Source organism: Chiroxiphia lanceolata, chromosome W, assembly GCF_009829145.1.
Source record: "Chiroxiphia lanceolata isolate bChiLan1 chromosome W, bChiLan1.pri, whole genome shotgun sequence".
NCBI classification, from domain to species: domain Eukaryota; kingdom Metazoa; phylum Chordata; class Aves; order Passeriformes; family Pipridae; genus Chiroxiphia; species Chiroxiphia lanceolata.
Genome location: NC_045670.1, coordinates 619284 through 633869, shown reverse-complemented (window position 1 = coordinate 633869; position 14586 = coordinate 619284). Strand labels below are relative to the sequence as shown.

At 42.9% G+C, this 14586-nt stretch overlaps 1 protein-coding gene across 2 annotated transcripts in view; it reads right to left on the bottom strand.

The window, feature by feature from the left end:
* Positions 1-12601, bottom strand: part of LOC116780088 (ceramide transfer protein-like) — a 129005-nt gene extending 116404 nt beyond the window's left edge. Inside the window, exons 1-2 of one of the 2 annotated variants that reach the window (XM_032674571.1) lie at positions 12491-12601; positions 9978-10112 (exon numbers count right to left, since the gene is read on the bottom strand). In XM_032674571.1, the coding sequence (XP_032530462.1) occupies positions 9978-10112; positions 12491-12586 (231 nt within the window). In that variant the 5' untranslated portion in view covers positions 12587-12601. The remainder of the gene's footprint in view (positions 1-9977; positions 10113-12490) is intronic. The other variant, XM_032674570.1, reaches the window with a different exon arrangement.
* Positions 12602-14586: the final 1985 nt, after the last annotated feature.

Below are 14586 nucleotides of genomic sequence, written 5' to 3'. Positions count from 1 at the left end.
TCAAATTGAGGTCTGGCATTACATAGATCCTCAGTAGAGATGCTAAAAATGTCATTAATGGCTATTACATTACAGATTAGATCAACAGCAGGTTGCCTAGCAGGACTGAAGAGCAACACTACAACCCTGAGGGGGTTGTGAGAGACTCAAATGCTAAAGGTTCCTGACTCAAACAATTGGCCATTTGCAAAAGCAGCAGGTGCTTTGCGGAGGCCAGGTTTGTACCCCCCAATCAAAGGGGAAGAGGAGAGTTTTTGGGTGTGTGAAGGCAAAACCTCTGATCTGCATAAGAACAGCCCAGGTGCAGAGGGGGTGCACACCCACCACCGGAGGATGACCATGTGTCAGAGACTGAAACAGTTAATGATTTACACATTCTAAGATCACCAAAAGACTTTTGCAAACTGAAAAGAAACAGTTGCTCACCCAGTAAAGCCCACTCCCCACACATACACCTCCCCCAATACTGCTAAAGGATCAGATAAGTGGGTGCCATTGTCCAGTTATCCTGGGTGCAGATGCCTGCCTCAGAAAAGGAAGAGGCTAAGAAGAGGCAAGTCCTGCAAGGCGGGAAAATCCCTTTTAATATGCCAGTGTCCTCCCTTTACTTGAACTCTACCCATCTAGCCTGGGCTATACATCTCAAATGTTGGACCATGATGGACGATTGATATTGGTACAACAGGCAGCTGCAAATGTCTTCCGAGATGTCAGAGGCTTGAGGCATGGCCCGTGACACTATCCATTGTAAAACTCCCCACCCCAGGGAGGTACAAGGCATTCCCACCTGAGCTGGAAGTGTATAACTCATAACTTCTTTTAGTTTTGAGAGGGGCTTCCCCCAGTCCCAACGGATCAAGACCTTCATGGCTAGGCTTCGCAAACGAAGATTTGGGAAGGCTCTATCCACATTTGTTACAGGCACGCTGGTGGCTTATGAGGCCGAGACAGACATATCCGATTGCAAAAGGCACAGCAGAAAGACTCCTTAGATGGTATATTCTGCAAAACACGTTTCTTTCTGCGTTGCCTTTTCTCCTCGAGAGTGATCCTGTGTGTGTTCTCAAAAGCATCAGCAGCGTTATAGATGGTGTGTCTCCAGGCCTCCCAATTTGAGGCCAGAGTAGACCAGTTATGGTGATCAATATGGCCAAGGCTGAGATGTTGTTTCAGGGAGTCCTTGTATCTTCTCTTTGGGGCTCCTCTCTTGCGACAGCCAGTGGCAAGTTCACCATAAAGCAAGATCTTAGGGACGCGGTGGTCCTTCATCCTGGAGACATGCCCTGCCCATCGCAGCTGTGTTCTCATCAACATGGCCTCAATACTTGTGACTGCTGCTTGCTCTAGAACAGATGTATTGGTCACATAATCTGACCAGTGGATGTTTAGGATTGTACGGAGACAGCATTGATGGAAGCGTTCTAGGAGACGCAGGTGGTGGCAGTAGATGACCCATGATTCGGAACCATACAAGAGAGTAGACAGCACTATGGCTCTGTAAACACTGATCTTGGTACTTTTCTTCAAGTGTTTATTATGCCATACTCTTTTGTGGAGTTTTCCAAAAGCACTGTATGCCTTTGTTAACCTGTTGTCTATCTCTCCGTCAATCTTACCGTCCGGATCAAGACCACCACTTCAACTAACAGACATGGAAGCTGCAACTACCATGTTTCATCGCTGGATCCTGTGGGCAGTGACTATATATATCTTTCTGCCTTTATCCTTTCTTTGCCTTAAGTGTTATCTTTATGTTCTAATGATTGCTATATTGCTATAGATGCCTTAATATTGCTATGCTTTAATAGTGTTATGTTGCTATGCTCTAATGTTGCTTTATTGCCATAGATGCTTTAATATTCCTGTATCACTATAGAATAACAGCACCCAAAATGGCAACATACCTGTTTACATTTTCAAACAAAATTGTTCCAAAATAAACTCTACATATATATGTTTACAAACACCGATTATTCAGTGTCGTTTCACTCTAATCCACCACAAGGGATTTATTAATAAAGAACTTGGGTTGCCCTCCCCTTTCTGGGGCAGGTCACAACACCATGACAAACCAACCTTTGTTTAGCAACAAGCTGGTTTTTTGAGCCAGATAAAGGAAAAGGCCAATAAGAAGAAAATCCTGTGAGGTAGGATCATGCTTTTTATCATGCCAATGTCCTCCCTTTCACAACTGGCACAGGTGTAAAACTCCCCACTCCACCCCCTTCCCCCAAAGGTATCAGAACACTCAGGCATAGGCCTGAAGGTTTTCATCCCTTCTGATAAGGTATAACTGGCTCAACTACACTAGCATGAGAAACTGTGGTCATGTCTTAGAAGGGGTCAGAAACCAAAGACCCCAAAGTGCCCCCAGACCCATTTCTGGGGCCTTCCACCAGAGAACTGCACATGATCCACAGTGTTACATCAGTGTAAAACTCCCTCCCAGAGGAGGTACCCGGACATTCCCACCTGAACATATATTAACACATTGAACTCTTCGTTTCGCAGGCTTCTCCCACACCCATCAAGACTGCGACCATCACTTCAACCAACAGACATCTAAATTGCAACAATCAAGTCTCATCGCTGGATCCACAGGTGGTGATATCTTGCCTCTATCTACTCTTATCCTTTCTTTCTCTTCCTTCCTTCAGGAGTGATGTCTCCCCTGAGCCTCCTCTTCTCCAGGCTGAAAAGCCCCAGCTCCCTCAGCCTCTCCTCATAGGACTTGTGCTCAAGTCCCTTCACCAGCCTTGTTGTTCTTCTCTGGACCTGCTCCAGCACCTCAATATCCTTCCTGAACTGAGGGGCTCAGAACTGGACACAGTACTTGAGGTGTGGCCTCACCAGTGCTGAGTACAGGGGAAGAATCAATTCCTTAGACCTGCTGGCCACACTGTCCCTGATACAGGCTAGGATGCCATTAGCCTTCTTGGCCACCTGGGCACACTGCTGACTCATGTTCAGCTTCCTGTCAATCCAAACTCCCAGGTCCCTCTCTGTCTGGCTGCTCTCCAGCCACTCTGTGCCCAGTCTGTAGTGCGGCATGGGGTTGTTGTGGCCCAAGTGCAGGACCCAGCACTTGGCCTTGTTGAACCTCATCACATTGGAATCAGCCCAACTCTCCAACCTATCCAGATCCCTCTGCAGAGCCCTCCTGCCTTCCAGCTGATCAACACTCCCCCCCAGCTTAGTGTCATCTGCAAATTTGCTAATGGTGGACTCAATCCCCTCATCTAAATCATCAATAAAGATATTAAACAGAACTGGGCCCAACACTGATCCCTGGTGGACACCACTAGTGACCAGTCGCCAACTGGATGCAGCACCATTCACCACCACTCTCCGGGCCCGGCCCTCCAGCCAGTTCCTAACCCAGCAGAGAGTGCCCCTGTCCAAGCCGTAGGCTGCCAGCTTTTTCAGGAGTATGCTGTGGGAGACGGTGTCAAAGGCTTTGCTGAAGTCTAGGTAGACTACATCCACAGCCTTCCCCTCATCCACCAGGCGGGTCACCTGATCATAAAAGGAGATCAGGTTGGTCAGACAGAACCTGCCCCTCCTAAACCCATGCTGGCTGGGTCTGATCCCTTGTCCATCCTGTAGGTGCTGTGTGATTGCACCGAGGATGATCTGCTCCATAACCTTGCAAGGTACTGAGGTCAGGCTGATGGGCCTGTAGTTTCCCAGGTCCTCCTTCTGGCCCTTTTTGTGGATTGGTGTGACATTGACCAACTTCCAATCATCTGGGACCTCCCCAGTGAGCCAGGACTGTTGGTAGATGATGGAGAGAGGCTTGGCGAGCTCTTCCGCTAGCTCCCTCATCACCCTTGGGTGGATCCCATCTGGTCCCATTGACTTGTGGGGATCCAAGTAGCTAAGTAGGTCACTAACTGTTTCCTTCTGGATTACAGGGGTACTGTTCAGATTATCTCTTTCTACAAGCTCCAGAGGCCAGCTGTCCTCAGGACAACATGTCTTACTGTTGAAAACTGAGACAAAGAAGGTGTTAAATACCTCAGCCTTTTCCTCATCTTTGATAACTATATTCCCGCCCATGTCCAGTAAAGAATGGAGGTTTTCCTTGCCCCTCCTTTTGCTATTGATGTATCTGTAGGACTTTTTGTTATCCTTCGCAGCGGTGGCAAGATTCAGTTCAAATTGTGCCTTTGTCTCTCTAATTTTCTTTCTACATGACCTAACTATATTCCTAAACTCTCCCTGAGTAGCCAGCCCTTTTTTCCATAATCGGTAGGCTCTCTTCTTTACCCTAATTTCTTTCAAAATCTCCCTGTTCAGCCAGACCGGTCGTCTTCCCCGCTGGCTTGCCTTTTGGCACACTGGGACAGCCTGCTCCCGTGCTTTCAAAACTTGCTTCTTGAAGCACGTCCATCCCTCCTGGACCCCTTTGTTTTCAAGGGTTGTTTCCCAGGGTACACTCTGAAGTAGTCTTCCGAATAGGTCGAAATCTGCCCTCCGGAAGTCCAGCGTAGAGGTTTTATTGATGGCCCTCCTTGCATCCCTGAGTATTGAAAACTCTATTATTTCATGATCACTGTGTCCCAGACGTCCACCGACCATCACATCTCCCACCAGCCCCTCTCTGTTTGTGAATAGGAGGTCTAGTGAGGCTCCATCCCTGGTAGGCTCATTTACCAGTTGGAGCAGGAAATTATCCTCTGTACACTCTAGGAATCTCCTAGACTGATATTTTTTGTACTTTTATGTAGCAAGACAAATGCTACACTTTTATATTGCTATAGATAATAATCAAAATGGCTACATACCTCCTTTCCATTGCAACCAAATTGTTCTCAAATAAACCTGCATATACACACACACACACACACACATATATATATATAAACACTGGTCCATTCAGTGTCACCCTAATCTGCCCTAAGGGATCTATTATTAACAAGAACCTCAGTTATCCTGCCTCATGGGCAGGTCATAACAGGGGTGACACATGAACAAACTGTATCCGCTAACAGTAAATCAATCTTAGGAAGATTCATAGAAATTAGGATCAAGCAAGAATAAGGATTGCAAATATCACAGAAAAATTTGCTGTGGTATATAACCATAGCTTTAACACCAAATGCAAACACTGGAATTATTTAAGGATTGGTATAACATCTATAAGAAATGTTCCACAGCATGAAAATGCTCAGATATAACCCACGGACAGGAATTACAATCCTGAAGTAGATGTCTAATCATGAACACTGTTAAAACATAATTCTTTTAATTAAAAGAAATCAAGTGGAAGAATATTCTAATTGATAATAAAAAGATGACAGAAGAACTGTTGGAGTACAGTCCTAATTTTAAGTGTATAGTAACATATATAAAGGGGAAGCCATAGGAGGAGCAGCTGAGGTCACTTGGCTTGCTCAGCCTGGAGAAAAGGAGACTGAGGGGAGATCTCATAGCAGTCTACAGCTTCCCCACAAGGCGAAGTGGAAGGGCAGGCAGCGATTCTTCTCTCTGGTGACCAGTGACACGATCTGAGAGAATGACATGAAGCCATGTCAGGGAGGTTTAGGTTGGATACTAGGAAAAGGTTCTTCTCCCAGATGATGGTTGGGCACTGGAACAGGCTCCCCAGGGAAGTGGTCACAGCACCAAGCATGACAGGGTTCAAGAAATGTTTGGACAATGCTCTCAGGCACACGGTGTGATTCTTGGGGCTGTCTGTCCTATGCAGGGCAAGGAGTCGGACTTCCTTATGGGTCCCTTTCAACTCAGGATATTCTATGATATAATTATATTAAGAGTACTAGAGTTGAATACTTCAGCAATATTAAGTAATGCAAAAATATTTGGTTATTTAATACTTTAATAAATTACTGATTTTCTTCCCCTACATCATGTTCATATTATGACAAAGAACTCCATAATGATTAAGTCTCACTTCAGCTGATCTGAATGTGTACTTTTCCACTTCTGACTTAATTTCCTCAGTACATACTAAGAAATCTTCTATTTCTCCATCCAGTCAAATAATTGCATTTTACTTGCCAAGGATATTAGTACTCCATAGTATTTTGATAAATACAGGACAACATTCTGATGTTTTCACTTTGAATATCAACCCATCCACTGCTGGTTCAGATAACTCAAAGACCATAATATTCATATATAAATTTGTACAGAATATGTGAATGCTAAAAATAATTGTCCAGAAGAATCCACATTCCAACAGTTTCTGCCTGTCTCACCAACAGTAGCCCCTTCTCATTATCTCCTAGGCATCAGCTCTTTCTCTCCCTCATTTTTCTATTGCTCTTTGGCATTTTCCTCTCCAGAATACAATCACCTCGGGCCTTTCACTTGAATAAGCATTCCTGACCACACTTGTACACACTAGTACACACTGTAGTGTTTTTTTGCATGTGCTGTCTACAGTCTCCATTCAGATTTCTCTCCCATTTAGCCAAGATTTTCTACCAATCCGGATGTAACTTTGATTATTTAAGGCAAACACCAAAGCCTAAAAGCATAATTACCTTGTGTCCTAAATAAAACCCTATCTAGTTAGGGCTTGTATTCTTAGTTTACTAAAGTCATCTTTTTAGTAGCAATTAAGGTTGAGGAAGCACTTTATCAAGGTACAGAAAATTAATTATTCCATTAAATGCTCTCATATTAAAACTTAGTTTTCCAACCTCAGACAATTGGAAACAATACTTCCCCATGCAACTAGCAATTATTACCAATTTGTTGCTATGGTATTTCTGCCCAGGGCATGGATTTATAGCTTAGCTTTTTAATAAAACCTTTCACCCAACTGCAGCAGTAATTTAGCTTGTTCTATTAGTCTAGCTTGGACACAAATCTGTGCATATATCAACTTTTTAATAAGACCCATAATTCCTTCTCAGCCCTTGACCACACATCAGAACTTGAGTTCAAGCCTCCCTTCTGTAATAAACCGGTTAAACACCTTTGAGGTTTTTAGCCAGATAATGAAAACCACAACACAGTTAGCGTCATATATTGACTTTCATTGTCTTCGTTCGTAACTTAATTTACATGGCTAGTTCTTGACAGATCATTACTTAATGTAATCCAGTGAGTATACAATATTCATCCTTTAGTCCTCTATTCCAGAGATATTAGCTTTTCTCAGTCCCAGTGGTTAATACAAGAAGTAGCCCAACCAGTACCCATGTTTTCCATTCAATTAAAGACTATTGTCACAGGAATCTGTTTGAGAGATATGACATTATAATTCTACACTTAAAATACCTAAAGTAGCTACTCTAATGAGCTAATTTAACAAGTCTTCCTCTCAATTTAAGAGGGGAGAGACAACTGTCATTTTATAAAATATCATTGTAGAATTACCTATCGATCTCTGCCCAATGCGATAGGAATGATAAAACAAGATCAGAAAGGACTGCAGCTTTCCAAATGCAGCATTCACATCTTTTAACTTTATGATTTATCATTAGGTTTACCTTCATTGCTAGAAGTACAGTAAGACTACACAATGAGAGCAGTTTTCCAAATTTATGCTTATACATCAGTGAAACATGGACATTCTATACTACTAATAGCATTAATTACACACAGAAAATCATTACATCCCCCATCAAAGACAAACATGCATACCTAATCTGAGCACCTAAAATAAAGCTTCATGAGAATCCAGTCCCCTCCTCTCCTACAAGGAAACATTACCGTCAACACCATTTCATACCACTCATACCCTACTTTGTACTTAAGGAAAACTTCCTGCAATATAAAAGGTTAGGAGATAGGTAGTTACTATGCCTGACTGGATTAGCAAGATCAAGGAAAACTATACTTACAGTATAGTGAAAGACTGTTGACAAATATTCAAGATTAAAATCCCAACTACATCAGATCAGTGCTACTGCACATTAAGTCAGTAAGAAACCCAACTTCTCTACCAAAGTAATCACAAGACATACAGTAACAAATAAGTTCTACTGATAGCAAAAGTAGCTTTTCATTATCATCTCAACATTTTGTCAACTACTGGTATTCTCCTATGCATTTAAATACATGTTAGTAAGCTTACATTAAGACATTACAAGGACATGAAAATAAAGATTAACTATGTATCACAGGAACAATAAACAATTATCTTTGAGCATAATTCATTTTCTATTATTGAAGAACATAGGTTTAAAAAACAACTATTCAATTTGCTACCAAACTATCAACCCAGAAGCATTCATTCTGAAAAAGTAAATTTCTGTATCCTAGAGACACATGAAATGATCTAATAGCATTCCTGAACCTCTAACACTTAGACAGCAATCACTAACTGCAACTAGAAATAATTAACAGGAGTTTACCAGGTTTCAGATATGCCGTATCAAGCTACAAGCAATTAAACTGTCAAATACCAGCCACCATGCATGATTCTGAATGAAAATGGAACAACTAAAATATCAGAATAATTTTGAGAAATATGCCCACTTTTTATTCTTTCTCAATGTACTCAAGAATCTCAAGAACTGGGGGGAAAGGTGGTGAGTCAACAATCAACACCAAGTTACCAGATGCAATAAGTACCAGATACAAGAGAGGAAAAAAGCTATCTGCAAGAAGTTTCAGTGTTACTTCTTAGTCAAAAGACAAGAAGCTCACCAACTTCCCTTCACAAAGTGCAATATACCAAAACAATATCAGCATCACTATATTCTCCACCACCAGAACTGGAATTCAAGCTGCTGAGATGTACTCTACAGCACATTTCCAGACATGCCTTGGCCTACACCTCTTTGCCACCACCTTCCTGTCTCTGCCTGATTGGTATATTAAGCCTCTTATTAGTGAATGAGACACCTTTTTGCAAGTCCTGATCAGAGACTGGTACCTCTGCAGACTGCCAGAAGTACACTTAAATGAGCACTTCTAGATGCTGTTGCTGTGCACCATAAATTCCTGGAAAAGTCAAATCTTGAGCAAATTTTAAAAGTTTAAGCAGTTTTAAAAAGAGCTTTAAAAGAAATTGGGTCATCTGTTTTAATTTTCAGATGACTGTAATACCTGTCAGACACCTAAATGTAAAAAACTGTTTTTTCTTCACAATCTTTTTTTCTAAAATACATACAGTTGATGTAATCAATCCAGCCTTTTTTTTACCAAATCAAGATGTGTTTGGAAAAAAAAAAATTAAGCTGAATATTAGTAAAGAAAAGGAAACTTCTTATTTGTTATATTCAATTCAGTTTGAAAGTAAAATATTTGGTGGAATAAGAACATAAATACTAAGATTTAACACTACTGCTCTAGGAAGTTATGTACTACACAGAAGTCCGGCCTTTCCTCCTCCCCAAGTCAAATAACTGGACTATTTAACAGTAACACAGAAAAGCTACAGTATGCTTTTTGGCAAGCATTAGTCATAATCAATACATATTATAATTCTGAAAGCTACAAAAATGTTTTTCTTTATTTTCTAAGGCAAATTCATTTTTATAAGATTTCACTTATATGTAGGCTCTTTATTCTTACCAGCATAATACTGGATCTTTTAGCATTAGGTAGAAACAGCACTCCACTTTAGAGGAAATACATAGAACATTTTCTTTTACAAATGTTGTAGAGAGTCATGTTCAGAAAGTACAGTCAAAGAAATACTACCCTCTCTTTCTAGTGCAAAATGTAAAGACTGATGGATGCTGTTGCTTTTGGGAAGTTGGTCCAGGGTCTTAGGTTGACCCTTGGGAAAACTCCAGAAGCAAACCATATTCCTACCCACAGAAGCCTCTAAGACAACAGATATGAAAAGCTGCTTATTACAATCTCAAAGCCAGTTTGTTTTCTTATTAGTAACTTCTTTCCCTGACTTCACTGTGTTGTATTAACATCACTAACTTTAATATTAAACAAGCTAAAAGAATTTTTCATACCCATACTTGCTTTCACCAGACATTAGCCTACAAATATGTAACACCCCAAAACATATATGTCAATACTGAAATAGCACTTACTGTAATCACAGCCTTGCTCAGACAGATAGAGCCTCTGCAGCCATACTCCGTTTCATCTTCAGACTTGTAATAACTGAGTGTGTTGCTTTTCAGAACTACCCATCGATCCTGCCACCCATGAATGTAATTAGTCCACTGTAAAAAAAATTCAAATATCAGCTAATAGAAAAGCAACAATAAACAGTTTGGTTCATATTTCTCAGGGTTCAAGAAAGACACTTCCACATCGAAGTTCCTTCTTTATATTCACCTTAAAATGGTAAGCAGGAAATACAATGGGAAAAAAATCTCACACTGGAGTTCTTAAACATTTAAAGAGACCTGCAGGATACACTTCGAATAAGATTCTCTTACCAAATTACTCCATTTCCTTCAAAGCTTCTTTCTTTACCAAAGGGCAGAACTGAAACACTAGTACATACACAGAACTGTAGCCTACTTGTATTGATTTAAAATGTGTGATAAACTGAGAAAATGATTCGGGCTAATTAAGAGAAAACAGAGTAAGGTCAACATGACCTGGAGAGAGAAAAGAAAAACAAATCGTAAAACTTAATTGGGCCCCTATAAAGAGATAAAACAAGTTACCTCCCTTTTACCTTGTGTAAGATTTATAGTGAAGGAATTTTGTTTAGTTAGTTAGATAATAGCACCTTTCTTAAAAATTTATAACTTTGTATAGATAACAAGCAAACATCTGCTGAATGTCTGACTTGACAATATATTATTGATGCTTATAGATAACATTCTTGTTAAGAAAAACATCTGTTGAATATCTGACTTAATAATGTGTAATGTTTATGCTTATGTATAATGAATATTCATGAAGTAGCTGGAAAGAAATGTAGAACAACTATCTTTTTGGGGCGTGACAGGCGTTGGGAGTTGTTGAACCCCCTCCCTGATCACCCAGCGCTGAATTTGTTTTTATCATATAATAAATTCTAATTGGAAATCACCCGACTGGGTTTCTATTTCTCACAAAATGTAATTATATGCAATAAGTTATTAAAAGTAAACATTCCTTTAGTAGAAACCTTGGTATGCTAGTATTTCATTCTAATTAGCTTGTCTCAAGTACTCCAGAGGCATCAACTAGCAAAAGGTAAACATCCTTCAAGCATATTCACTGCAACAGGTTTCACCATACTTGACCATTCATATTACATTGTGTTATCGTAGCAAAGGCAGCATCAGCTACACCCATCACAATCATCCAAAAATGTTTGCATGCACTTAAGCTACAGAATGTCAGAAGCCATGGCTTCACCTGCCACACCAATAAAAAACGGCACTAGGACTTACGAGATTATAAGATTTTACAGATAAGAGCCAAGGGCCTTCTTTTCTCCTAACCATTGCTCCCATCTCCAGGCTTAGAAACATTTTCAAACCTGAAGGAGTTCACAGAGTCCCTCGCAAAAAACACAGTACTAGCTCCATTATGGCACTTCTCAGCATCCAGCACCTACTTATGGTCTCAGTATTCCATGATCTGTGCCTTCTACACAGGTCTGTGTCTAGTTTTATTGTGTAGGAAAGGAAAGAAGTTCAAAACATAGTGCTTTCATTCTAAAGATATTTCAACATTACTCTGAAAGTACTTTCTGTTTAAAAAAAATCTGCTTTTAAACTTAGCAATTTAATATTCAGCTTTAAAACGCTCCTGAAGTTCCCCAGTATCATCCAACGCATACTTGCAAGTCATTTCACTTTCAGTAATAAAAGAGCAAAAAGTGATGTTTATTTTTAAAAAGGGGGGAAACAACTTTAGTGCAATTTTTTTTCTGTTCCTCGCCACCTCCCATATCTCTCGCAGCAGGGGTATTTTATTCCCCTGTTTTGATACTTGGACTAAAGGTTGTGCCACTCGTGCTGGGGCCTGCTTCTGGGAAGTGACCACGAGCTGCGCCTGCCTTCAGGAGCTCCCGGGCAAGGAAGCATGACGTCGCGACTGCAGACCGCACGCCAGGCAGCCAGCGGACTCGATACGGGGGCAGAGGGCGCCAGGGACTGCCGGGCGCCAACACCTCCCCCAGCTGCGGCTGAAGCCGCACCCGCGACTCTTCCTCGAGGAAGTGCTTCCTCACGCCGCCTCTCGAGGATTATGAGGAATGGGGAAGGACAGACAGGCACTGCGCAGATGCGGGGATAAGTACGTGAGCCCCTCCCCCTCAGTCCAACAGGGATGTGGTGGTGCCTCCGGCTGTTGAGGGGATGCAGGCGGTTTGCGCCGGACGCCGAAGCGGCTGCCTAGCAGGCTCCGCGCCATCAGGTGGCGGCTGCCTCGGCCATAACGGCGCTTCCCACGCCCCCCACCAGGCCCCTCCACCGGCGCCGGGGGAGGCAGGAGCCTTAGCCTGTTCATCCGGAGCAGCGGGGTGGGGAGGAAACAGGCAGCCGGGGCTAACAGCCCTCGGCCAGCTGCGGGAGGGGGAACTGTAGTGCAACGCGGAAAAGGAAAGCGAGAGGCCATCAGGCACAGGCTGCGGGGAAAAGAAAAGGCAGCTTACCTTGCTGAGTACCCCACAGAGCTCAACAGGCAGCCCGGGCTCTGTCTCGGGGTCCTCCTCGGAGCCAGAGGAATTCCAACTCTGATTGTCCGACATAGCCGAGCAGGGAAGAGCCAAGTGACCCCCGCCCACAGCAGCCTCAGCCTCCTCCTGCTGAAGGGATGGGAGCAGCGGGCTCTACCTGAGCAACACCGCTCCGCACCCGCAGTACCACCAGCGACCAACCGACGCCGAGGCACGCAAGCTTGGGCTTCCCCCTCACTATAGCTCCACGGCCCCTACCCGCGTCAAGAACCGCAACACAGAGGGGGTGAGAAGAGACAAGCACGCGTCTACCTGACACGCACGCCACTTAGAGCGCAGCGGCCACCACCATCTTACACAAGGTGAGTGCTCTGTGCCACTATTTATTAGCTCCACCCCTTGCCTTTCCTCCCAGGCCCCCTAGCCGGGCCGCGCGGCGCCTGCCGGGAATTGTAATCTTCTTTCTTGCAGCAGTAAAGCTAGCCGCAATTGGCTCTCGGAGACGTAGTCTGATGCAGCGGCTGTCTCTCTCCCGTCGGCGGATGGTCGCCATCTTGGTATCGTCGTTTCTGTGGAACTAGTGGTGGATTTCACCTTCGTAACCCGATGAGGTGGGGATCTCCGTTTCCTCTGCCGCCGGGCGAGGGCAGTGGTGCTGCTTAGGGCGATGTTTGCTTGCTTTTTTTGGGGAGTGAGGACCCTTTCTTTAATAAGGTGAAGTGTTTCTCCTGCCCTGCTCACCTTCTAGAGTGAGAGAAATAGTATTGCCGTCCCTATGTTAAGCCATCAGGACTTGGGGGGTGAGCGGCAAACCTTTCTGCCTGGAGGAATTATGACTCTCTTAAGACAGGACCATAGCTGGGTAGAGCTGCACAGGTCACACCTTGTGGTCCTGCCGGAATGCCTTCATGGTAATCAAGTTGACCTCTGCCCCGGTGAGACAGTGTTCTAAGTTACTTCCTCCCTATCATCTGGCTTCACTAACAATAATCCTGGATGATGTGGAATCCCTGAGATGCAGCATCCCACTTGACAAGGTGCACATGGTGTTCAAGTTGAGATGAGAATTGCCCTGAACATTCAAGAGCCTTGTTTTTTTTCTATCAGTTGGCCAAGCGGACAACTTGGCATTCCAAGCCATGATCACAGTGAAAGACATCTTGGTTTGAGGGATCTTATTAAAATATATCTCAGCTATTCCCAGTTAATAGAACTGTTTAATCTTTGGTTGGTTTCTGGTATCATCCCAGACATGGTGAGAGGCTGTGGACCATCATATTATCACCCTGATTGCAAACATATATGATAATATCAATGCATATATTGACCCAAGGAATGAGCAGTTGGATCCCATCAGGATTCGGATTGGGAATTGGTGATCCAATGTCTCTGATTCTATTTAACCTAGCTGTGGACCCTCTGCTGTGGAAACTTGAAGAGGAGGGATGTGATTACCAACATTGTGTGAAAAATTTAACATCCGTGACCTTTGCAGATGCCCTTGTTTTGTTGAGTGGATCATGAGAGGGAATGAAGAGAAATATTGAAATCTTAGAGGCTTTTTGTGATCTTACAGGCCTTGGGATGCAAGGGGAGAAGTGCCATGACATCTATATCAAGCCCAGCAGGGATTCATATACCATCAGTGACTGTCCACTGGGAACAATTAACAGCATGCCCCTCAATAGGATTGATCCAGTTACCAAATTGAGAAATACATGGGATTTTGCATTGATCCATGGGTCAGAATATCAAAACCAGACTTACTAGGAAAACTGGAAGATTGGCTACATCAGATTGAAAAGGCTCTTTTAAAACCATTTCAGAAGGTAGACATCTTGAAAGGATATACTATCCCCAGATTGTTTTATTTGGCAAACCAGACTGATGTGAAAGCCACGGACTTTAAGTCTTTTGGCAATTAAATCTGCCATCAAGGACTGGTTGCATTTACCTTCAAGTATATGTGATGCCATCCTTTATTCCAGCACAGGAGATGGTGGCCTAGGTATTACCAGACTATCAGGACTAATCCTCAGTATACAAGCCTGAAGACTGTACAGGATCACACA